General features: G+C 37.9%; 1 protein-coding gene across 4 annotated transcripts in view; it reads left to right on the top strand.

Annotated features, from left to right (window-relative positions):
* Positions 1-839: 839 nt before the first annotated feature.
* RUNDC3B (RUN domain containing 3B) overlaps positions 840-24,435 on the top strand; it is a 143,407-nt gene continuing 119,811 nt past the window's right edge. For 3 of the 4 annotated variants that reach the window (XM_067042666.1, XM_059074176.2, XM_059074175.2), the window contains exon 1: positions 878-1,365. In XM_067042666.1, coding sequence (XP_066898767.1) covers positions 974-1,365 — 392 coding nt within the window. In that variant the 5' untranslated portion in view covers positions 878-973. Of the gene's footprint in view, positions 1,366-24,435 lie in introns of all 4 variants that reach the window. The other variant, XM_067042665.1, reaches the window with a different exon arrangement.

Below are 24,435 nucleotides of genomic sequence, written 5' to 3'. Positions count from 1 at the left end.
CCGACCTAGATGAGCACCAGGGAACTCGGGCGAAGCCAGGACCTCCCTGCTGGTAAGGCCGGAGGGGTGGAGAGGCTCTGGAAAGTGGGCGCTAGGTTCCAAACACTACCCGGAGGCTCACCGCACCCCCCCCCCGCCCCACTAATTCCGGGGGCACTGCCCAGGACGGGAGAAGGGTGAAAGGAGCAGAGTGTACACTCGCACCGCTTTCGTTCTTCTGTGGGTGGTCAGTCTTGGCTGCAGGCCTTGCTGGGGGCTGGGGTAGGAGCGAAGTGGCGTCAAAAATCCCACCACCAGACGCCGCAAGAGGGATGTTCTGCGGGCAGTTTCCCTCTTTGGGCTATCTGTAGCTGTCTACTAGGCCAGGGGAGGGCGTTAGGACAAAAGAAAATCTGCTCCCTTCCTGGGAGTCAGCCCTGGGTCAGGTGCGGGAGCTGGCGCTGCTGCTGGCTCAGCGTTGTAGCTACGGATGCCACTAGGCTGGGGAGTCGTATTCTGGGAACGGGATCAGTCGTTAGAGATAGCGATCCCAGCCGTTAGCTGGGCTCCGGGCAAGGGTCGTCAACACGCCCGCAGCACTCCTGAGTCCCGCATCCCACAATCCCCAGGCCAGCTGCGGCGCTGCTTCCCTGAGTGCCGATTGCCTGCGGCTCACCGGCTGCGAGCGCGGGCCCGGCGTCTTGACAGCTGCCCACGCGCCGGGGCGGGGCTCTAGCAGGTTGCTTTAAAGATATGCGCGGCCAGCCCCGCCCCTCGCGCGCTGCGATTGGCTCCAGCTAGGGCGGCATTGGCCTGATAGGGGCAGGGAGGGCGGGGCTGCGCGCGTGAGGCCCGTGGCTCTCTGCGGTGCCGGCGCCTGGGGCGCCAGTGGCGGCTGAGCGCGGGTGGTTGGGACTGCGGGGCTGGCGGGCACGCGCCTGCGCGGCCGCCGAGGTCCCTGGGGGAAGTACGGGAGCTGCTGACGCCGACCTGCATGCGCCTCCCGGCGGCTGGCGGCGCGCGCAAGGGCGGGGGTGGTGCGTGCGTGTGTGGTGTGTGTGTGTGTAGCTCTGGTGCGGAGCGCCAGACGCCAGTCCCCGGGTGCGAATCCCCCACCGTCCTCCACCCTCCCTCCGTCCCCCCCCTCCTTCCCTTCCACCCTCCCGCGGCCCTACGGCCGCACACCGAACGACAGCCCTGGGAAGCAGGTGTGGGCAGCGGGCGGGGTCGCACGAGACAAAAGGGGCGCGGGGGTCGGCCCGCCATGGCCTCCCGGAGCCTGGGGGGCCTGGGCGGGAACCGCGGCGGGGGCGGCGGCGGAGGCAGGAAGAGCCTGAGCGCCCGCAACGCCGCGGTGGAGAGGAGGAACCTGATCACGGTGTGCAGGTACGGAGCGGCTCGCCGCTTGGGAGAAAAGAGGGGGGCCGCGGGCGCCGCGGGCTTAGGGTTGGGGCGAGCGCGAGCCCCTGGGGGTCCTGGAGATAACGGGCTGTAGCCCCGGCCGCTACCGCGCCGGGCGTGTCCGCAGCGCGGAGCGTCCAGAGAGGGGCCGGTCTGGGTACCGCCGAGGCCCCAGACTTTCCATCAATTTCAGTGCTGGGAGCAGCTGAGGGTAGGGCTTGGGGCGGGGCTGGGGGAGGATTTGTTTCGAATGTGCAATCTAGTGTCTGAGTAGAAGAGGAGGGCATGGAAAAAGAGCTCTTTCATTTAGTGCGCGTTAAGCTGTCGGGCAGCTTTTAGTAAAGGAATCGTTACTGTAATTGTTTACTGTGTTGCCTCAAAATCGGAGTGCGTTTTGTTTGTGTTTTGGCTTGTTTACATGTATATTGTCTTTTCGTGCCACAAATATTAAGTGCCTACTACATGCTAGCTAAGTGTGTGTGTGTGTGTGTGTGTGTGTGTGTCTGTCTCCGTCCGTGTCCTCTCCACTCTAAATTGCAGTGTTAGTGCTGTTTCTGCAGTTGAAAGCAAGAGTGGGACTGTCGAGAATACCTAATCAGTGATTTATTTCAAGGTCTGCCTTTCTTTGTTTTCTAACTGTAATTGTAGTATTCCCTTACTTTAGAAAATGTAGAAACATAAGAGGAATAATGACTTTCAGCCAGGCCAGTATTCAGAAATAACTGACTTTTAACATGCTGACATTTTCTTTAAGTCTTGTTTCTGGGTATTAAAAACAATTGAAGACCTAAGCATTCATTCCTTAGGAACTTCTTTAAACCATTAAGTTGCTGTAAAATTACGTTGCTCCATCAAACTCCTCTTCATCAGCTGTCGAAAATCCTGTAAGAATGAGAGAATGATGAGACCTTTTCCTCCTTTGCAATTTATATCTGTATTTTTTTCTTTTCCTTGTGTAAATAATGTCTGGCATCTTAAGCAGAATATAGGTATTTATACTAGGACTATATTCAATAACTTTCAAAAATGTATTCAAACTTTCAAAATAACAAGTGATTTTTTGTTTTTTTACCTTAGACTATTACAGCTGGTTGCCCATCTAGCAGGAAGACCTGCCTTACTGACTTATATGGCACTTGGAGTTATAAACAGTAAAATATTTATATGGAATCTGTTGAATTTACCATTTGTGCTGTCTAGAATGAAACCTTTGGAGGAAGATAGGTTGCATGAAATTTTTTTTACATCTAAGCAAATTTTTAAAAATTAGGTAAATAGAACAGTAAGCAAGCATGATTTTCTTACCTTTACATGTATTAAAAAGAATTATTTTTTAAAAAGAGGATGTTTTCAGGCAGACCCCAACATATACAGTGATTCTTGGGGTGATGTATTTCATAAAGGCTCCATAAGTGTTAAGCTTCACAGGGCAGCGACCATGTCTGCTTTTGCTCAGTTTTCTTTTTTCTTTCATTCTTCCTACCATAGCATCTGACACTCAGTAAATATTTATTGTTTGAGTAAATCCAGTGGAGGGTAACAGTTTTTGTTTTGGGGAGTTTTGTTTTGTAGTAGTGGCAGCTGAAGTGATTTTGAGTGTTTGCAGCATGGTGTTAATTAACCAAATGTTTCAACCTAAAACTTTGAACACCTGGGCTGACATATATTGCTCTGAATCAGTGTGTCAATCTTTGGAATGGTGGATGTTGAAGATTTGGGGTAAAACACAGTAGATGGGAAGAGGTTTTATGCTCTACTCATTTTTAAAGACAGAATAAAAACAGATGAGAAAAAAAATCAGTGGAGGGTACTATTCCCTTTGCATCTCCATTTTTGTCACGGCGTCAGAGGCAGTTAAGGAGAAGAAAGGGACTTGTACCTCAACATTATTTAAGATACATGTTGTTATGTTTTAAGAAATTTCAGTCACATCACACTGATTTGTGTGGACTGTTGTCTGGGCTAGCTGTATTTTTGTTATGTTTTTTTGCCTAATTCTTCTTCTCTACTCTGAAATGAGTATAAGTGCTGACTTTAGTTACAGTTTACATGTAAATTTAGTGTTGTAGCTAAAATAAATTTCAATTTCTGGCTTAGATTTCAACTTGTGTATTTATTTATGTGGATAACACTACTGACACTGTTCTTCACATCCACATAGTTGATGATGCATATAAATTATTATCCTTGTGTAGTAATGGGATGTATTTGATAGGCTTTGCCTAAAAGCCTTTTATTTTTTGGAAAAAAGTCACTGTAGGCCATTTGGATGTTTTAAATATCCCCACCTAAATTCAGCAAAATGAGCAAATCAGTATTTATGCATTTCTGTTGATTTTCACTTTCAGAGTTAACAAAACCCTGGGTATCTCATCCATGTCTCGTAATGAATTTATTTAAAAATTTTTATGTAGCAGATCAGATGTGATTTGGTATTTAAGTTGGGAAGAAGCTGGTTTAGTGGACATACAATTGAGTTCTAAGTTTACTTTGTCATTAATTATGTCTCTTTTAATAAGCCCATTTTCTAGTTTTCTCATCTATAAAATAAACTTGGACTAGATCATTGGTAATCTTCAATGACAGCCCTGAAACTAATAATAGTCTTCAAGCAGAATGAGTTTATATTTGGTTTTGAATTTTTCCAAACATGAGCAGGGTAATGGTAGACATATATTTAATGGTAGCTGGATGAGGCATGTGCATTTTTCTCTGTAAACAAAAACATTTTGAATTGTGCCTTCCATATTGTGACTCTCTGCTGATATTCTGGAAAAATGGAACAGTATAGAAAGCCAAACCAAACCAAAAGAAACTCCCCTCACCTCCTGACTATCGTTCTATTATATGTATTAATATTTATACAGTAATGATTTTCATTACCCCTTAAACAATTTAGGCATACTGTACTCTCAGTTTAGGTTTACAACCTTATTATGTAACTACACAATTTTTTCAGTTTAAAAACACCTTATATAAGAACAATATTATTACAGTTTAAACTTTGGAAGTGAGTTATTTGGTTAGGTGGGATAGTTAGGAATTGAATTTTGGTTCATTGTATGTAATTATTTCATCATTTATATTTTTTCATGAACATTTATATATTATAGACTAAAAACACTTAGTACTTATCTCAGCAAATAAGTACTCTTACCATATTTTTCACAGATTGTGGTGGAGAGAAAGTAGGTTATTTGAGATCTCTAAATGTTCCACACTCAACTCCAAAATATTCATAGACTGACTTTAGTTCTGTGTACCAACTAGTGTTTTCCCTGCATATTCTCTACCATTTAGAAAAATTAAATTGTTAAAGTCCTTTGGGATTTTTTTTAACCTGCATTTTTCATACATAGAAAATCAGGTACTACTCATTTTTTTCTATCATTTTTAAGCTTCATAGGTTATTGAAAAAGTACATATTCCTTTGATTTTAGTTCTGGTGACAAGGAGAATTAAAATATAAATTCTCTTTCTGTGGGTTAATATTAGTTTATGAAAAATAAATTATTAAGATAAACATTTAAATATACATGGATAAATATTTTAAAATAACATTTGTTAAATGTTTAAACCAGTAAGAGAAACTCCCCACACAAAGTCATAAGTTTCCCGTCTTGTGCATGGAAAGTATTAATGAGAGATTGAAAGAGGTAGTATGATGAACTAAGCACAGTGGAGACCAATGATGATTTTCAAAATTAAAGTACTTTTTTTTTTTTTTTTTTTTTTTTGGTATGCGGGCCTGTCACTGCTGTGGCCTCTCCCGTTGTGGAGCACAGGCTCCGGACGCGCAGGCTCAGCGGCCATGGCTCACGGGCCCAGCCGCTCCGCGACATGTGGGATCTTCCCGGACCGGGGCCCAAACCGGCGTCCCCTGCGTCGGCAGGCGGACTCTCAACCACTGCGCCAGCAGGGGAGCCCTAAAGTACTTTTAATAACATGTATATAGTTCTTAGTTTTCTATAGGTCAAGATACTATTTCATAACATGTATGCTAATTCAAATAACAGTAGCACCTCATTTTCTCAGTGTTTTTGGGAAATGAGATGCTCATATTTTTCATGTAACTGATGTTTGAGTTAAAATTCTCTTATCAATTGCAGTGCTTTACTCAGCATTTATTGTGGTGTGCAATCTTCCGTATAACTGAAACCTATAAATTAAGTGTTCAGATTTAAACTAAAATAAAGAATATTTTAAACATTTTGGATGAACTCCTTTTAAAAAAGGATTATGCAGGGACTTCCCTGGTGGCACAGTGGATGAGGCTCCACGACCCCAGTGCAGGGGGCCTGGGTTTGATCCCTGATCAGGGAACTAGATCCCACATGCATGTCACAACTGAGAGTTTGCATGCCACAACTAAGGAGCCGGCGAACCGGACCGAAGGAGCCAGCCTACTGCAACTAAGACCTGGAGCAACCAAATAAATAAATAAACATTTTAAAAAAAGGATTATACATTTCCCTACCTTATATTAAAAAACTCTACGTAGTATAATATAATCCTTATCAATGACTTTACTCTGGATCTGTTTCCGTGAATATACCCTGTGTAGTGGTTGCCCTTGGAGACTCTTGAGGCACATAGAACTGTTTGCTACATGGCCTCAGAAGATTGTGTGTTTGCAGTTCTTGGTCTGTTTTTGCATTTACTGTCTCTTCCTACCAAGTTAGCTGTTATTTCTTGCAACTTTGCCTGTTTCTACCAGCTTTTTTCTTTGTGCTTCTCATCCTGACTTGCTAATTATAATTGGCTGTGAACTAGGAAAGCAGAGAAGTAAATTTATTTTTTTGTTGTTAAAAAAAAAAAGTCACTGAGAGGCCTGAGTTCAGTGAGTGAGCTTTAGCACTCTGAACTTCTTAACATTCTGGTTGCTGAATAATTGGGAAAAAAAAAAGATCTATTCCTGTGCTTAAGCAGGGTGGAGGCATTGCAGATATGTGAAATATTACAGAGTATTATTGGTGGTATAATCCTCTAATTAACTTTAAATTCAATGACTTACTTTCCTTGTTACTATTGATATTTGCTTGAGATTGCCCTTTTAAGACTGTTCATACCTTGCCTATCGTGATTATATTTTTGGCTAAAGCTCTTTTAGTCATGCTGTACATAGTAGAACTTTGGGTTGGGACTTTGAGCAACATTACCTGTACTGTATGGCTTTGGAGAAGGTTCAGTATCATTTCTAAAGATTCTTAGAGCCCTAATAGTAGGTTTTCACAATGGAGATAGGATGATCATCTTACCAGTCAGAGGTAGGCTTCTCAGCATTCACAGAAGGTCATTATCTCTTCCCCTAGCTTAACTGGGTTCATATTCAACTGACAACAGAGAATAGCTGTCCCCTACACATTTATTAGAGGGTATTATCTTAACTTCATTGCTGACTGATAAATGTCAGAAGTCAGGTGAGAGATATGATATTGAGGGGGGAGATTTGTAAAGCTTATCCACTATTACATTCAGTCTTACAGGCTTATAAAATGTATCTCTGGATCAGTCCAGATCATCAGAGAGCAGTTGAGTATGTAGACTGCATTGCTTTGCACTCTCCTATCCCAGTTGCTTTTGCCCCTCTCGTGCATTGATAAGGTTCCATCAGCCTACGTTGAGGGTCAGCAGAAGAAGCAATTACAGAGGATCTTCTTGGAATTGTTGTCAAGAACATTTTTTATTATGTTAAAAAGTATCTTCTTTTGTGAAGATTTTTATGAGAAATATCTGTCTTTTTTTAGTGCCAAGTATTGTAGCTTTAGACAGTTGATTTATTTATATCTACTGGACATGAATGTGTAACTGACAACTTCTCTTTTTCTCATACAGCTATTAGAAGTCTTAGTGTTAAATCTGTGGCCAACCTCTAAAACACATGTAGAACATCATAGTGATATATCAGTATTTAGCCTCATTTCTAGCTACAATTTTCCTATATGCATGTAGGTCAATTTTTATTGACTTACATGCATATAGAAAAGTACACACAGCATAGGTGTATAATGAATTGTTTTTGCAAAGAGAAAACAACATTGTAACCAGCACCCAGGTCAAGAAAAAGAGCATTACCCAGAGGAATTGAAATCATTATGTTAGAAAGGTATCTGCACCCACATGTTCATTGCAGCATTATTTCCAGTAGTCAAGACAGGGAAGCAACCTAAGTGTCCATCGAATGATGAATGGATAAAGAAGATGTGGTACATAGATACACGATGGAATATTAGTCAACCATAAAAAAGAGGGAAATCCTGCCGTTTGCCACAGCATGGATAGACCTTGAGGGTGGTATGCTAAGTGAAGTAAGTCAGAGAAAGACAAATACCGTATGATCTCACTTATATGTGGAATCTTAAAAAAATCGTACTCATAGATACAGAGAACAGATTGGTGGTTGCAAGAGGCAGGGGGTGGAAGGTTAGCAGAAGGGTGAAGGTGGTCAAAAGGTACAAACTTCCAGTTTTAAGATAAATAAGTTATGGGAATGTAATAATAATAATAAAAGAGAGTATTACCCAAATTCCCAGAAACCTCTTCCTTGCCTTCTTTCATACTACCCCTATGAAGGGTAACCATTCTCCTAGCTCTCAACACAGTTGTTTAGTTTTGCCTTTTTCTGAATTTGAACGTGTTGGGTCTTTGTCGCTGCACGTGGGCTTTCTCTAGCTGCAGCGAGCGGGGGCTACTCTTTGTTGCCTTGCGGGGGCTTCTCATTGCGGTGGCTTCTCTTGTAGCGGAGCATGGACTCTAGGCGCACGAGCTTCAGTAGTTGCAGCTTACGGGCTCTAGAGAGCGGGCTTCAGTAGTTGTGTCTTGCGGGCTCTAGAGAGCAGGTTTAGTAGTTGTGGCGCATGGGCTTAGTTGCTCCGCGGCATGTGGGATCTTCCTCCACCAGGGATCGAACCCCTGTCCCCTGCATTGGCAGGTGGATTCTTAACCACTGTGCCACCAGAGAAGTCCATGGACCTTTTTCTATTTAGCTTTTGTTCAACATCATGTTTGTGAGAGTCACCCTTTTTGTTGCATGTAACTGTAGTTTGTTAATTTTCATTGCTGTATCTTTTTCCATTGTATGAATATACCACAGTTTATCCATTCAGCCTAATGGACATTCGAGTTGTTTTCACTTTTTGACTATTACTAATTGAATATTCATGAATATGTATTTTGGTGAATATATGTTGCCAACGGCTGATTGTGTAGTACTGTATTTAGTGAAAAAAAAATCTGCGTAAAAGTGGACCTGTGCAGTTAAATCCGTGTTGCTCAACGGTCAACAGTATAAGAATTCCAGTTGCTCTGCATGCTCACCAACACTTGAAATTTTGTATTTCCCTGATGTCTGTTGAAGTTAAGCACCTTTCCATAAGTCTGTTGGCCATTTGGAGAGTCTCTCTTTTTTTTTTTTTTTTTTTTTTTTTTTGCGGTATGCGGGCCTCTCACTGTTGTGGCCTCTCCCGTTGCGGAGCACAGGCTCCGGACGAGCAGGCTCAGCGGCCATGGCTCACGGGCCCAGCCGCTCCGCGGCATGTGGGATCGTCCCGGACCAGGGCACGAACCCATGTCCCCTGCATCGGCAGGCGGACTCTCAACCACTGTGCCATCAGGGAAGCCCTGGAGAGTCTCTTTTGTGAAGTGCCAGTTCAAGTCATTTATCATCTGGAATATCTTTTTGTTTGTCTGATGTGTAACTCTTTGTACATTCTATGTGGGTCTTTTGCTGGATATATTTAAGGCAAGCATCTTTTCCCATTTGGTGGCTTGATTTTTCATTCTCTTTGTAGTGTGTTTTTATGCATAGAAATTCCTAATTGTAAAGTAGTCCATAAATTTCCTTCATAAATTACATTTATGGTAAATAATAAATTACATTTATTGTGACCTGAAATTGGCAGTAATGAAAATATTATTCTGTTTTCTTCTAAAAGATTTATTGTTTTGCTTTTTTACATTTATATCAACAATCTACCCATTCTTGATTTAAGTATTTACCTTAGGAAAATCAGTTTGACCTGTTACCATTTATTAAACAGACCATGCTTTCCCCACTACACTCAAGTGTCACATTTATCGGAAGTCATGTGACTGGATCATTTGTCTGCTTCTGGACTCCCTTTTCTGTTCCATTAGTCTATTTGTCTGTCCTTGAGCTAATATCATATTGGCTTAATAACTATAACTTTATAATATGTCTTGATGTTTGGTAATGTAAGTTCTTCAGCTTTGTTCAATATTGTCTTGTCTGTTCTTGGGGTTTGCAAACTAGATTTTAGAATCAGCTTGTCAATTTCCATTAAAAAATCTGGATTTTTATTAAGATTGCACTTAATCTATAAATCAATTTTGGGAATTGTCATTTTTATGAGACTTAAATGCAATCCATGAATATACTATAGCCATCCCTTCATGTATTTAACTATTCTGAAATTTTTCTCAAAGATGTTTTGTAGTTTTGAACATATAGATATTATATCTCTTTTTAGATTTGTCCTTCCATATTTGATATGTCTGTATTATTATAATAGATTGTTTAAAAACTTTTTCGGACTTCCCTGGTGGCGCCGTGTTAAGAATCCGCCTGCCAATGCAGGGCACGTGGGTTCGATCCCTGGTCCGAGAAGATCCCACATGCCGTGGAGCAACTAAGCCCGTGTGCCACAACTACTGAGTCCGCACTGTAGAGCCTGCGTGCCTAGAGCCCTTGCCCTGCAACAAGAGAAACTACCGCAATGAGAAGCCTGTGCACCGCAGTGAAGAGTAGCCTCCACTCGCCACAACTAGAGAAAAGCCCCTGCTCAGCAACGAAGACCCAACGCAGCCAAAAATACATAAATAAATAAATGTATTTTTAAAAAAACCAACCTTTTTATTTTCTTTCTTTTTTGCTCATATATAGAAATCGAATTTACCTTTTAAAATATTGGTCTTGTAATCTAGCAATTTTACCAGATTTACTTATTAAATCTAATAGATTTTCTGCAGTTTTTTGTTTGTTTGTTTTAGCTTTCTGAGTACATTGTCATGTCTTGTGCCTGTTTTGTTTGTTCCCTTTTTAAACTTTATGTCTTTTCTTTTTTGTCTTACCGCCCTGGCTAGGAGCACAGTATTACAGAAAGCATTAATAGTTTTACCTTTAAGTAGGATGTTTGCAGTAGGTTTTAGTTCCCTTCTACTTGTAGATTGCTGAGAATTTTTATCATAAGTGGATACTGAATACTCTATTAACAAATATTTTTTCTGTCTATCAAGATGAACGTATGATTTCTCTCCTTTTTTCTTTTTATGTAGTGAATTACATTGATTGACTTTTTAATGCTAAACTACCCTGGAATAAAAAAACTGGGTTGTGCTGTATTATCTTTTTTACATATCTTTACATTCAGTGAGTTGATATTTTATTTGGGATTTTTTCATATTTGTTCATGAAAGTGATTGGTCTGTGATGGTTCTTTTTTATAGTGTCCTTGTCTCAGTTTGTCATTAAAATTATCTGACCTTACAAAACAAGTTGGGAAATGTTCTTTTGTGTTCTGCAGAAGAATCTGTATAAGATTAATATTATTTCTTTCTTAAACTTTTGGAAGAATTCACCAGGGAAGAAATCTGAACCACAAATTGTCTTTGTGGGAAGTCGTTTAGTAACAGATTCAATTTATTTAATAGATACTGAACAATTGAGATTTCCTGTTTCTTCTTTTATCAGTTTCAGCGAGTTCTTCAAGGAATGCACCGATTTCATGTATGTTATCAAATTTAAACTTAAAACTTTTCTTAATATCTTTCTATTGTTTAAAAGTCTGTCATCATTTTCCATTTTTCTCTCCTGATATTGGTAATCTCTGTTTTTCCCATGTTTTTTTTTTCTTTCTTAGGAGTATATAAATTTTATTAATATCTTCAGAGAACCAGCCTTTGGTTTTGTTAATTTCCTCTATTGTATATTTGTTTCTTAATTTATTGATTTCTCTTCCCATCTTTATTTCCTTCCTTCCGCTTTTTAAAAAGTTCATTTTCTTTTCCTAATTTCTTGAGATGGGAGTTTAAATCATTGTTTTTCAGACTTTCATCTTTCTGCTCTATGCATTCTAATACTGCACATTACTTTGTTTGACATTGCTTTGAGATAGCAAACAAGATTTAAAATTTGTATCTTCACTATTAATTAGTTTTAAATGTTTTCTACTTTCTGTTGGGATTTCTTTTTTGACTCATGGGTTATTTTAAAAGGTATTGTTTAATTTTCAGACAGCTGAGGATTTTCTATTTTTAGTTATTGAATTCTAACTTAATTCCACTGTACAGAGAATATTCTAAAAGATTTTAAAGTTTTGAATTTTTATTTATGCTTTTATGATGCACCATGTGGTTAATTTTGATAAATATTTTATATGCAGTTGAAAAGAATATAAACAGTCCTCTGTATCCACCGGTTCCACATCCGCCTATATGGAGGGCCAACTTTAAGGGACTTGAGCATCTCTGGATTTTGGTATCCTTAGGGGTGCTGGAACCAATTCCCCACAGATATCAAGGGACGACTGTATGCTGTCATTGTTGATTGCATGTATGCCAATTAGATCTAGTATGTTAATTATGTTTATATCTTCTGTATCCTTACTAGTTTTTTGTGTGCTTAGCCTGATATTAAGAGAGATGTGTTAAAGTCTATCTCTATGAGTGTAGATTTGTCTTTTTCTCCTCTTAGTTCTGTCATATTTTAAAATATTTATTTTCTTTATTATTGTTATTATTTTTCTTTGGCTGTGTTGGGTCTTCGTTGTGGCATGCAGGTTTCTCTCTAGTTGCGGCATACTGTTTTTCACTCTTTAGTTGTGGTGCATGGGCTCCAGGGCGCGTGGGCTCTCTCGTTGAGGTGCACGAGCTCAGTAGTTGTGGTGCGTGGGCTTAGTTGCACCGCGGCATGTGGGATCTTAATTCCCCACGAGGGATGGAACCTGGGTCCCCTGCATTGGAAGGTGGATTCTTTGCCACTGGACCACCAGGAAAGTCCCTGTCATTTTTGTTGTTGTTGTTGTAAGTATTTTGTTGCTCGATTACTAGGTGGGTGCAGATTTAGAAATGTGATCTCTTCCTAGTGATTTCATTCCTTTGTTATCATGAAATATCCTTCTTTATCTCTAGTACTGTCCCTACCTTGAAGTCTATTTTTTTCCTGCTATTAATGTAGTTAAAACAGCTTTCTTGTAGTTAGCATTTGTATGATGTACTTTTTCCATTCTTTTTTTCCCCTTAATATTTATTTATTTATTTAGGCTACACCAGGTCTGCGTTGCAGCCTGTTTAGTTGCAGCATGTGGGATCTTTTAGTTGTGGCATTGGATTTCTGAGTTGCGGCATGCATTCAGGATCTAGTTCCCTGACCAGGGATCGAACCTGGGCCCCCTGCATTGGGAGAGTGGAGTCTTTCCTACCGGACCACCAGGGAAGTCTCTACGTTTTCCATTCCTAAATTTCGGTATTTCTGGGTCCTTAAATTTAAAGTGTCTCTTGTAGGCAGGATAGAATTGAATTTTGCATTTTATCTAGTGTTTTATTTAGAGTATTTAGCCCATCTCTATTTAATGTTATTACATTTGGGTTTATGGCTACCATTTTACTATTTATGTTCACTTTTTCTCTCTTCTTGTTTTCTTATATATCAGTATTTTTTTATTATTTCATTTATTTCACATAGAGTTTTTCTCTCTATGAACTTGTTGGTCATATATTCTTTTCTGTTTTCTATACAGTTGACCCTTGAACAATGTGGGGGTTGGGATGCTGATCCTCTACAAGTCAAAAGTCCACGTGTAACTTTGCAGTCAGCCCTCCATACTTGGGATTCTGCATCCACAGATTCACCCAATCGTGGATCGTATACTACTGTAGTATGTATTTATGGGAAATAAATGGTCCATGTATAAGTGGACCTCTGCAGTTCAAACCTGTGTTGTTCAAGGGTAAACTGTTCATATATTTGGTTTCTATCCTTTGGGCAGTTACCCTTGACTTCTTACATATAATGCAAATTTAAATTTTATTGCCTCTCCAGTAGTGTTAGAATCATTTATCCCCCCTCATCCTAAAACATATTTTCAAATAAATATGGCCCTCATTATGCTGTAATCTAATTATCTTTTTGTCTCCTATTAGAATGTGCATTTCTCAAGCCCAGGAATCATAGTTTATTCAGCATCTGTTTTATTCCCAGGATCTAGTATGTAGTGGGCATGTTTATCAAATGAGGTAATTCTCCCTAACTAGTGAAGAATAATAGCAGTGGACATTTCCAAAATAAGGTTGAAGGTGAATTAAAGAATCATCTCACTTATTTTTAAACAGTCACCCTAATGACTAATCTCTAATAATAGTAGAGTTTTAAACATCTAATAGCTTTAGACTCACAGATATAGAGAACAAACTAATGGTTACCAGTGGGGAGAGAGAAGGGAGGAGGAGGGGCAATGTAAGGGTAGGGGATTAAGAGGTCTAAACTATTAGGTATAAAATAATCTATAAAGATATATTGTACAACACGGGGAATATAGCAAATATTTTATAATAACTATAAATAGAATATAACCTTTAAAAACTGAAACAAAAAGCATTCAAAATTTTAAAAATCTAATAACTTCAGTAGTAGAATTGTCTATCTAGTTACTAGATAGCTTACCTATGTTAAAATATATTACTTGAGTATTTTCACTTGTCATTGAGTAAAGAAGAATTGAATTCCAAAGGGATATGTGATCCAAGTGTACAATGAAAGTATTCTTTATTAAAATGATTTTAATTGGGAGTTATTTCATATAAGTCAAATGAGTTATTTTAAGATGGGAAATTTTATTGGTTTGAATACTTTGTAATTTTAAATAAATTTTTTAAAATTGTCCTTTTTTTTTGAAGATAGTGCTTCAGTGTTATTTTTCATGTTGTGCAATCTTGCTCTCATCATTCTGCTTATATAGCAGTACAAGATGTTAATAATATACTATCTCAGCCTTAACGTACCTAGATTAACAATTCTATTTTGAAAGAAATTTTGACAGTAGAGGTGGGGGAAATATTTTAAAATATACTTCTCTCTCTCTCTTTTTTTGATTTTTACATTGAGCAAAAGTTTAAAAAATGGTAAACACTGCCAAAATAGACTTTTGAGTTTCACGTTATATATTCCAGATGGTTGGAACTTTTTTATTCTGTGTTTCAATAAAACTTTATTTACAGAAACAGACAACTGGTTGGTTTTGGCCTATGGACAATAGTCTACAGACTCCTGCTAAATGGATCTATGAAAAGTATTTTTTTCTCCTTACAAAGGACTTTAAATTATAGAAAAAATAAAGGGGGAAAATACACATGATGGTTGGGAGTTCTTAACTTGCATAAAACTTGAAAAAAGAAGGCAAATTGCTGATTCAAAAATATTTTGGGGGTTTCTTTTTAAATTTAATTTTTTTTATACAGCAGGTTTTTATTAGTTATCCATTTTATACATATCAGTGTATATATGTCAATCCCAATCTCCCAGTTCATCCCACCACCACCCCCACCGCCACTTTCCCCCCTTGGTGTCCATACATTTGTTCTCTATGTCTGTGTCTCAATGTCTGCCCTGCAAACCAGTTCATCTGTACCATTTTTCTAGGTTCCACATATATGCGTTAATATACGATATTTGTTTTTCTCTTTCTGACTTACTTCACTCTGTATGACAGTGTCTAGATCCATCCACAACTCTACAAATGACCCAGTTTCGTTCCTTTTTATGGCTGAGTAATATTCCATTGTATATATGTACCACATCTTCTTTATCTTTTATCCTTTCATCTATCAGTGGGCATTTAGGTTGCTTCCATGACCTGGCTATTGTAAATAGTGCTGCAGTGAACATTGGGGTGCATGTATTTTTTTGAATTATGGTTTTCTCTGGGTATATGCCCAGTAGTGGGATTGCTGGGTCATACGGTAATTCTATTTTTAGTTTTTTAAGGAACCTTCATACTGTTCTCCATAGTGGCTGTATCAATTTACAATCCCACCAACAGTGCAAGAGGGTTCCCTTTTCTCCACACCCTCCCTAGCATTTGTTGTTTGTAGATTTTCTAATGATGCCCATTCTGACTGGTGTGAGGTGATACCTCATTGTAGTTTTGATTTGCATTTCTCTAATAATTAGTGGTGTTGAGCAGCTTTTCATGTACTTCCTGGCCATCTGTATGTCTTCTTTGGAGAAATGTCTATTTAGGTCTCTGCCCATTTTTTGATTGGGTTGTTTGTTTTTTTAAATATTGAGCTGCATGTGCTGTTTATATATTTTGGAGATTAATCCTTTGTCCGTTGATTTGTTTGTAAATATTTTCTCCCATTCTGAGGGTTGTCTTTTCACCTTGTTTGTAGTTTGCTTTGCAAAAGCTTTTAAGTTTCATTAGGTCTCATTTGTTTATTTTTGTTTTTATTTCCATTACTCTAGGAGGTGAATCAAAAAAGATTTTGCTGTGATTTATGTCACAGAGTGTTCTGCCATGTTTTCCTCTAAGAGTTTTATAGTGTCTGGTCTTACATTTAGGTCTCTAATCTATTTTGAGTTTATTTTTGTGTATGGTATTAGGGAGTGTTCTAATTTCATTCTTTTACATGTAGCTGTCCAGTTTTCCCAGCACCACTTATTGAAGAGGCTGTCTTTTCTTCATTGTATATCCTTGCCTCCTTTGTCATAGATTAGTTGATCATAGGTGCATGAGTTTATCTCTGGGCTTTCTCTCCTGTTCCATTGATCTATATTTCTCTTTTTGTGCCAGTACCATATTGTCTTCATTACTGTAGTTTTGTAGTATAGTCTGAAGTCAGGGAGTCTGATTCCTCCAGCTTTTTTTTTTCCTCTCAAGACTGCTTTGGCTATTGGGGTCTTTTGTGGCTCCATATAAATTTTAAGATTTTTTGTTCTAGTTCTGTAAAAAATTCCATTGGTAATTTGATAGGGATTGCATTGAATCTGTAGATTGCTTTGGGTAGTAGAGTCATTTTCACAATGTTGATTCTTCCAATCCAGGAACATAGTATATCTCTCCATCTGTTTGTATCATCTTTAATTTCTTTCATCATTGTCTTATAGTTTTCTGCATACAGGTGTTCTGTCTCCCTAGGTAGGTTTATTCCTAGCTATTTTATTCTTTTTGTTGCAGTGGTAAATGGGAGTGTTTCCTTAAGTTCTCTTTCAGATTTTTCATCATTAATGTATAGGAATGCAAGAGATTTCTGTGCACTAATTTTGTATCCTGTAACTTTACCAAATTCATTGATTAGCTCTAGTAGTTTTCTGGTGGCATCTTTAGGATTCTCTGTGTATAGTATCATGTCATCTGCAAACATTGAGAGTTTTACTTTTTCTTTTTCGATTTGTATTCCTTTTATTTCTTTTTCTTCTGATTGCCGTGGCTAGGACTTCAAAACTATGTTGAATAATAGTGGCAAGAGTGGACATCCTTGTCTTGTACCTGATATTAGAGGAAATGCTTTCAGTTTTCCACCATTTAGAATGATGTTTGCTGTGGGTTTGTCTTATATGGCCTTCTTTATGTTGAGGTAGGTTCCCTCTATGCCCACTTTCTGGAGAGTTTTTATCATAAATGGGTGATGAATTTTGGCAAAAGCTTTTTCTGCATCTATTGAGTGATCATATGGTTTTTCTTCTTCAATTTGTTAATATGGTGTATCACATTTATTGATTTGCATATATTGAAGAATCCTTGCATCCCTGGGTTAAATCCCACTTGATCATGGTGTATGATCCTTTTAATGTGTTGTTGGATTGTGTTTGGTAGTATTTTGTTGAGGAATTTTACATTTATATTTATCAGTGCTATTGGTCTGTAATTTTCTTTTTTTGTAGTATCTTTGTCTGATTTTGGTATCAGGGTTGATGGTGGGCTCACAGAATGAGTTTGGGAGTGTTCCATCCTCTGCAATTTTTTGGAAAAGTTTGAGAAGGATGGGTATTAGCTCTTTTCTAAATGTTTGATAGAATTCACCTGTGAAGCCATCTGGTCCTGGACTTTTGTTTGTTGGAAGATTTTTAATCACAGTTTCAATTTCATTACTTGTGATTGTTCATATTTTCTGTTTCTTCCTGGTTCAGTCTTGGAAGTTTATACCTTTCTAAGAATTTGTCCATTTCTTCCAGGTTGTCCGTTTTATTGGCATAGAGTTACTTGTAGTAGTCTCTTGGGATGCTTTGTATTTCTCCGGTGTCTGTTGTAACTTCCCCTTTTTCATTTCTAATTTTATTGATTTGAGTCTTCTCCCTGTTTTTCTTCCTGAGTCTGGCTAATGGTTTATAAAGTTTGTTTATCTTATCAAAGAAACAGCTTTTAGTTTTATTGATCTTTGCTATTGTTTTCTTTGTTTCTATGTCATTTATTTCTGCTCTGATCTTTATGATTTCTTTCCTTCTACTAACTTTGGGTTTTGTTTGTTCTTCTTTCTCTAGTTCCTTTAGGTGTAAGGTTAGATTGTTAATTTGAAACTTTTCTTGTTTCTTGAGGTTGGCTTGTATTGCTCTAAACTTCCCTCTTAGAACTGCTTTTCCTGCATCCCATAGGTTTTGGATCATCGCGTTTTCGTTGTAATATGTCTCTAGGTAAGTTTTGATTTCTTCAGTCATCTCTTGGTTATTTAGTAACGTACTGTTTAGCCTCCATGTGTTTTTTACGTTTTTTTCCCTGTAATTGATTTCTAATCTCATAGCAGCATTGTGGTCAGAAAAGATGCTTGATTTCAGTTTTCTTAAATTTACTGAGGCTAGATTTGCGACCCAAGACATGATCTATCCTGGAGAATGTTCCATGTGCACTTGAGAAGAAAGTATAATCTGCTGTTTTGGGATGGAATGTCCTATAAATATCAATTAAATCTATCTGGTCTATTGTGTCATTTAAAGCTTGTGTTTCCTTATTAATTTTCTGTTTGGATGATCTCTCCATTGGTGTAAGTGAGGTGTTAAAGTCCCCCTCTATGATTGTGTTACTGTCGATTTCCTCTTTTATAGCTGTTTGTAGTTGCCTTATGTAATGAGGTGCTCCTATGTTGGGTGCATATATATTTATAATTGTTATATCTTGTTTCTGGATTGATCCCTTGATCATTATGTCATGTCTTTCCTTGTCTCTTGTAACATTCTTTATTTTAAGGTCTTTTATCTGATATGAGTATTGCTACTCCAGCTTTCTTTTTTTTTTTTTTTTTTTTTTTTACGGTACACGGGCCTCTCACTGTTGTGGCCTCTCCCATTGTGGAGCACAGGCTCCGGATGCACAGGCTCAGTGGCCATGGCTCATGGGCCTAGCCGCTCTGTGGCATGTGCGATCTTCCCAGACCAGGGCACGAACCCGTGTCCCCTGCGTCAGCAGGCAGACTCTCAACCACTGAGCCACCAGGGAAGTCCCTCCAGCTTTCTTTTGATAGCCATTTTCATAGAATATCTTTTTCCATCCCCTCAATTTCAGTCTGTATGTGTCCCTAGGTCTGAAGTGGGTCTCTTGTAGACAATATATATATGGGTCTTGTTTTTGTATCCATTCAGCAAGCTTGTGTCTTTTGGTTGGAGAATTTAATCCATTTACGTTTAAGGTAATTATCGATATGTATGTTCCTATGACCATTTTCTTAATTGTTCTGGGTTTGGTTTTGTAGGTCCTTTGCTTCTCTTGTGTTTCCCACTTAGAGAAGTTCCTTTAGCATTTGTCGTAGAGCTGGTGTGGTGGTGCTGAATTCTCTTAGGTTTTGCTTGTCTGTAAAGCTTTTGATTTCTCTGTTGAATCTGAATGAGATCCTTTCTGGGTAGAGTAATCTTGGTTGTAGGTTCTTCTCTTTCATCACTTTAAATATATCATACCACTCCCTTCTGGCTTGTAGAGTTTCTGTTGAGAAATCAGCTGTTAACTCCTGTGGGAGTTCCCTTGTATGTTATTTGTCATTTTTCCTTTGTTGCTTTCAATAATTTTTCTTTGTCTTTAATTTTTGCCAATTTGATTACTCTGTCTCGGCATGTTTTTCCTTGGGTTTATCCTGCCTGGGACTCTCTGCACTTCCTGGACTTGGGTGGCTATTTCCTTTCCCATGTTAGGGAAGTTTTCGACTATAATCTCTTCAAATATTTTCTTGGGTCCTTTCTCTCTCTCTTCTCTTTCTGGGACCCCTATAATGCAAATGTTGTTGCGTTTAATGTTGTCCCAGAAGCCTCTTAGACTGTCCTCATTTCTTTTCATTTTTTTTCTTTATTCTGTTCCAAGGCAGTGAATTCCACCATTCTGTCTTCCAGGTCACTTATCCATTCTTTTGCCTCAGTTATTCTGCTATTGATTCCTTCTAGTGTATTTTTCATTTCAGTTATTGTATTGTTCATCTCTGTTTATTTGTTCTTTAATTCTTCTAGGTGTTTGTTCTTTAATTCTTCTAGGTCTTTGTTAAACATTTCTTGGATCTTCTCGATTTTTCCCTTCATTCTTTTTCCAAGGTCCTCAATCATCTTCCCTATCATTATTCTGAATTCTTTTTCTGTAAGGTTTGCCTATCTCCACTTCATTTAGTTGTTTTTCCTGGGGTTTTATCTTATTCCTTCATGTGGTACAAAGTCCTCTGCCTTTTCATTTTGTCTCTTTCTGTGAATGTGGTTTTCCTTCCACAGGCTGCAGAATTGTAATTCTTCTTGCTTCTGCTGTCTGCCCTCTCGATTTGGGGGTTTTCTGATGTGAAATATAAGAAAAGAAATAAGCCTTTCTTCTAATGAACGTATACCTGAATACTGTGCTCATTATCATTCATAGTCACTATTTAACATTACATTTGGGGTGGATTGTATCATATCTCCTTGTTGATTATTAACGGTAGGTATTATATTAATGGCAGAGGATCATTACCCCCACACCTTGGTAAAGACTGCTAGTGATAATAATGTATTATAAGGAATCCTGTAAATTTGGTGTGAAGTAATGGAAAGAATTCTCTCTTACAATTTGGATACTTATGTTCTTTTTAAAAATATCACTCTTATGAATGACTATATACTTTAATGAACTCCTTTTAGTTTAGTTGTTTTTTTTTTTTGGCTGTGTTGAGTCTTTGTTGCTGCACGCAGGCTTTCTCAGCTTGCGGCGAGCGGGGGCCATTCTTTGCTGTGGTGCGTGGGCTTCTCATTGTGGTGGCTTCTCGTTACAGAGCAAGGGCTCTTGGTGTGTGGGTTGCAGTAGTTGTGGCATTCAGGGTCAGTAGTTGTGGCTCGCAGGCTCTAGAACGCAGGCTCAGTAGTTGTGGCTCACTGGCTTAGTTGCTCCAGGGCATATGGGATCTTCCCAAACCAGGGCTTGAACCCATGTCCCCTGCATTGGCCAGTGGATTCTTAACCACTGTGCCAGCAGGGGAGCCCCACCTTTTAGTTTTGAAATGTGATGATTCTGTATGCTTTTATGTTCTTTACTTATCTTAAGGTATAATTCCATGTAAAGGGATATAACAATATAGATAAAATCTGGTTTTTGTGAAATGAATTTTTTTCTGAAGCATATTTGATAAATAGTTAAGATTACATAAGCTTGTTGTAAAGAGATGGGAATACATTTCTTTCCTACTCGATGGCTGTGTGTATATGGGACTACATCTGTGTATATTACTAATGCAGGGCCTAAATATTAAAGATGAATTTTCACTCTTTCAATAGTTTCTTTCTAATAAAGAGTGTACATGTTTCACACAGTAAGTTATTTTGGCCTGCAAGAAAATTCTTTTTTTATTATTGAAGTATAGTTGATTTACAATATTGTGTTAGTTTCAGGTGTGCAGCACAGTGATTCAGATATATATATATGTCTATATGTATCTATATATAGATATATATGTATTACTTTTCAGATTGTTTTCCATTATAGGTATCAGAAAATATTGAGTAGAGTTCCCTGTGCTCTACAGCAGGTCCTTGTTGGTTATCTGTATTATATATAGTCATGCGTGTATGTTAATCCCAAACTCCTGATTTACCCCTCTGCCCACCCCCTTTCCCCTTTGGTAACCGTAAGTTTGTTTTCTATGTCTGTGAGTCTCTTTCTGTTTTGTAAATAAGTTCATTTGTATGATTTTTTTAAAATTTCATATATAAACAATATCGTATGATATTTATCTTTCTGTGTCTGGCTTACTTCACTTAGTATTATAATCTCTAGGTCCATCTGTGTTGCTACAAATGGCATTATTTCATTCTTTTTTATGGCTGAGTATATTCCATTGTATATACATACTACATCTTCTTTATCCATCCATCGATGGACATTTTTGGTTTGCTTCCATGTCTTGACTGTTGTAAATAGTGCTGCTTTGAACATTGGAGTGCATGTATCTTTTTGAATTATGGTTTCCTGAGGATATATGCACAGGAATGGGATTGCAGGATCATATGGTAGCTCTATTTTTAACTTTTTAAGGAAAAGTAATTTTATTTTTGACTTTATTGTCACATTTTTTGCTTTTAACTATTCGTTGTTACAGTTATGTTACAAACTTGTGAGCTGTGCAAGGAATTAATATGGGTGTAATGAAGATTTTTTTAAACATAGTTTTGGTAACCATTCATCTTTCTTGGTATGTTTCCAAAGGGAAAAAGGTAGTTCCTGCTTTAAGTTTGATGGTTTTAGTCACATTTTTTTACTTCTAAGCTAACAAAAATTTCCTTTGGACATTGAAAGTTGGAAAGAAAATCTTTTAAGAGAGAGATATTTCAAAAACCGCACTTAATTAAAAGACCCTTTCATGTAAATTTTTGACTTTTTAATTCTTACGTAAAAGCTGTTACTTAGACTTGATTTGGTATTTTTAGACATTCATCAAATTGTCATTTCATTATTTTAAAATCAGTCCTTTTTGGGAAATAGATGACTAATATTGTCATCATTATCAGGAAATAGCTCAGCATCTGTGTGATGTTTTTTGGATGTATTGAAATTCTTTTTACAGGTTTGGTTTTTATAGCATGTCTTAGTTACTGTGTTATGGAGGAAAAGATTCTCACTATTCTGGCATAATGGAACTAGCCACATGACTCTAGAGAAGTAAATGTTGAGTGGGAAGACTTGGCTAGCTAGAAGTAAAACATGGACTCTAAGGAACTAATTTGCCTACTGAAGTTTTGATTTGTGTTGACAGGAGGAGAATAGGCTATAAATGATAAAGCAATGCTGGGAAACATTATTTTTCATCATTATTAACCTTGTTATAATAGAAATTATTTAAAAAGCTTTCTCACCCTTAAACTATCTTCATGCTTAGAAATAACAGAAATTGTGTATAATGATATGCTTTGGGATATTTGCACTTTTGTTTTAGTTTTTAGCCAGATACCGAGTTACAAGCAATATAGTGCTCTGAGATTCACCATTTTAGGTTTTCATCATGCATAAAGTGTCTTCTAGAGGAGATGATGCACTAATAACATGATAGAAAGGCATATTTTATTGACTACTGATTGATCTGTACATGGCTTTTGATGCTACAGAGATATATGTGTTACCCTCCATGGCTTTTCCTTCCTATTACATTTACAAAGAAGAACATTTGTCAGGTAATTTTGTGTTATTCCTGGAGGACAGTAGTGGCTAAAATCTTACCAGGCTGTTACAGGTGGAAATTCAGTTCTAACCTAGCTCGTTTTGATGAAATAAACACTCTATTATTTTTATCTTTAAATGTAATTTTCAGTTCATTTCATCTATATGCTTACTATCTTAGATGCTGTGCTTTTTTGAAGTGGTAGATTACTCCTACCTTGGGTGTGATTGCAGAGTTAGATTTCCCGCTCCGTTCTATCCGTTGAAAGATTAGAGAGAAACATTCAGAAGTTTCCTTCTTTTTAGGTCAAAGGTGGAGGTGGAGACTGTATAGTTTTGTTTATTCATTTTAGAAACTCTTAGCATTTCATTCTTTTACTGAATAAGAACGTTATACTTATTTATTCTTATTAAAAGTTTGCTGTAGATTGGCAGCACTTTTCTAGTGTATTGTCAATGAAAAGGGCATAGGACACAAAAATGAGTTTTCAAGTCCCTCCTTGAATCTGGTTTTGGTTTACCTTGTTTTTGTTTCTATTCATTTACTCATGTGTTACATCTAGTATTTATCTAACTTGACTATTAGGTACAAGATACCAACTTCCTCAGTTACTTTCTAGTTCTTTTTCTCTCTCTCTCTTTTACATAATGGCTCCTCCGTTGAGCTCCACTTGCTGTTGTAGATAGCATTATGTAGTTGAACATTAATCTGTCTCAGGCTTTCTCCGTTAGAGTTATTTGTCTGAACCAAAGAAGATTGAAAATTATTTGAGTAACTGTTTTCTCAAGGATATATAATTACTGCCATTCTAGTTGCATTGTTATTTAATTACACACAAAGAATGCTGTAGGGTAGTGGTTCTCAAAGTGTGCTCCTGGACTCAGACCCTTTTGGAGGTCTGAAACGTCAATAATATTTTCTTAACAAGTCTAGGATATTATTTGCTTTTTGTTCCCATTTTTAAGCAAGTGCACAGTGGTGTTTTCCAGAGACTACATGGTATGTGATATTAGAATAGTTTGAATGCAGAAACAGATGTGAGAATCTAGTTAGCTTCTTTTAAACACAGCATAAAAGATATTTGCAAAGATTTAAATAATACTATCGCCGCTTTTTTGTTTTGAAGAATATAGTTTTATTTATTTATTTATTTATTGCAGTACACGGGCCTCTCACTCTTGTGGGCTCTCCCGTTGCAGAGCACAGGCTCCAGACACGCAGGCTCAGTGGCCATGGCTCACGGGCCCAGCCGCTCCGCAGCATGTGGGATCTTCCTGGACCGGGGGATGAACCTGTGTCCCCTGCATCGGCAGGCGGACTCTGAACCACTGCACCACCAGGGAAGCCCTGAAGAATATAGTTTTAATAAAAATATTTATGCTAACATGTAATGGGTTTATTTGTAATTAATCAGTAAGGCAGTCTTCACTTTGCACAGTTCCAATTAGCACCAGTTTT

The sequence above is a fragment of the Kogia breviceps genome, chromosome 9 (genome assembly GCF_026419965.1).
Source record: "Kogia breviceps isolate mKogBre1 chromosome 9, mKogBre1 haplotype 1, whole genome shotgun sequence".
In the NCBI taxonomy this organism is placed as follows: Eukaryota; Metazoa; Chordata; class Mammalia; order Artiodactyla; family Physeteridae; genus Kogia; species Kogia breviceps.
This window is presented reverse-complemented; position numbering and strand designations above follow the sequence as displayed.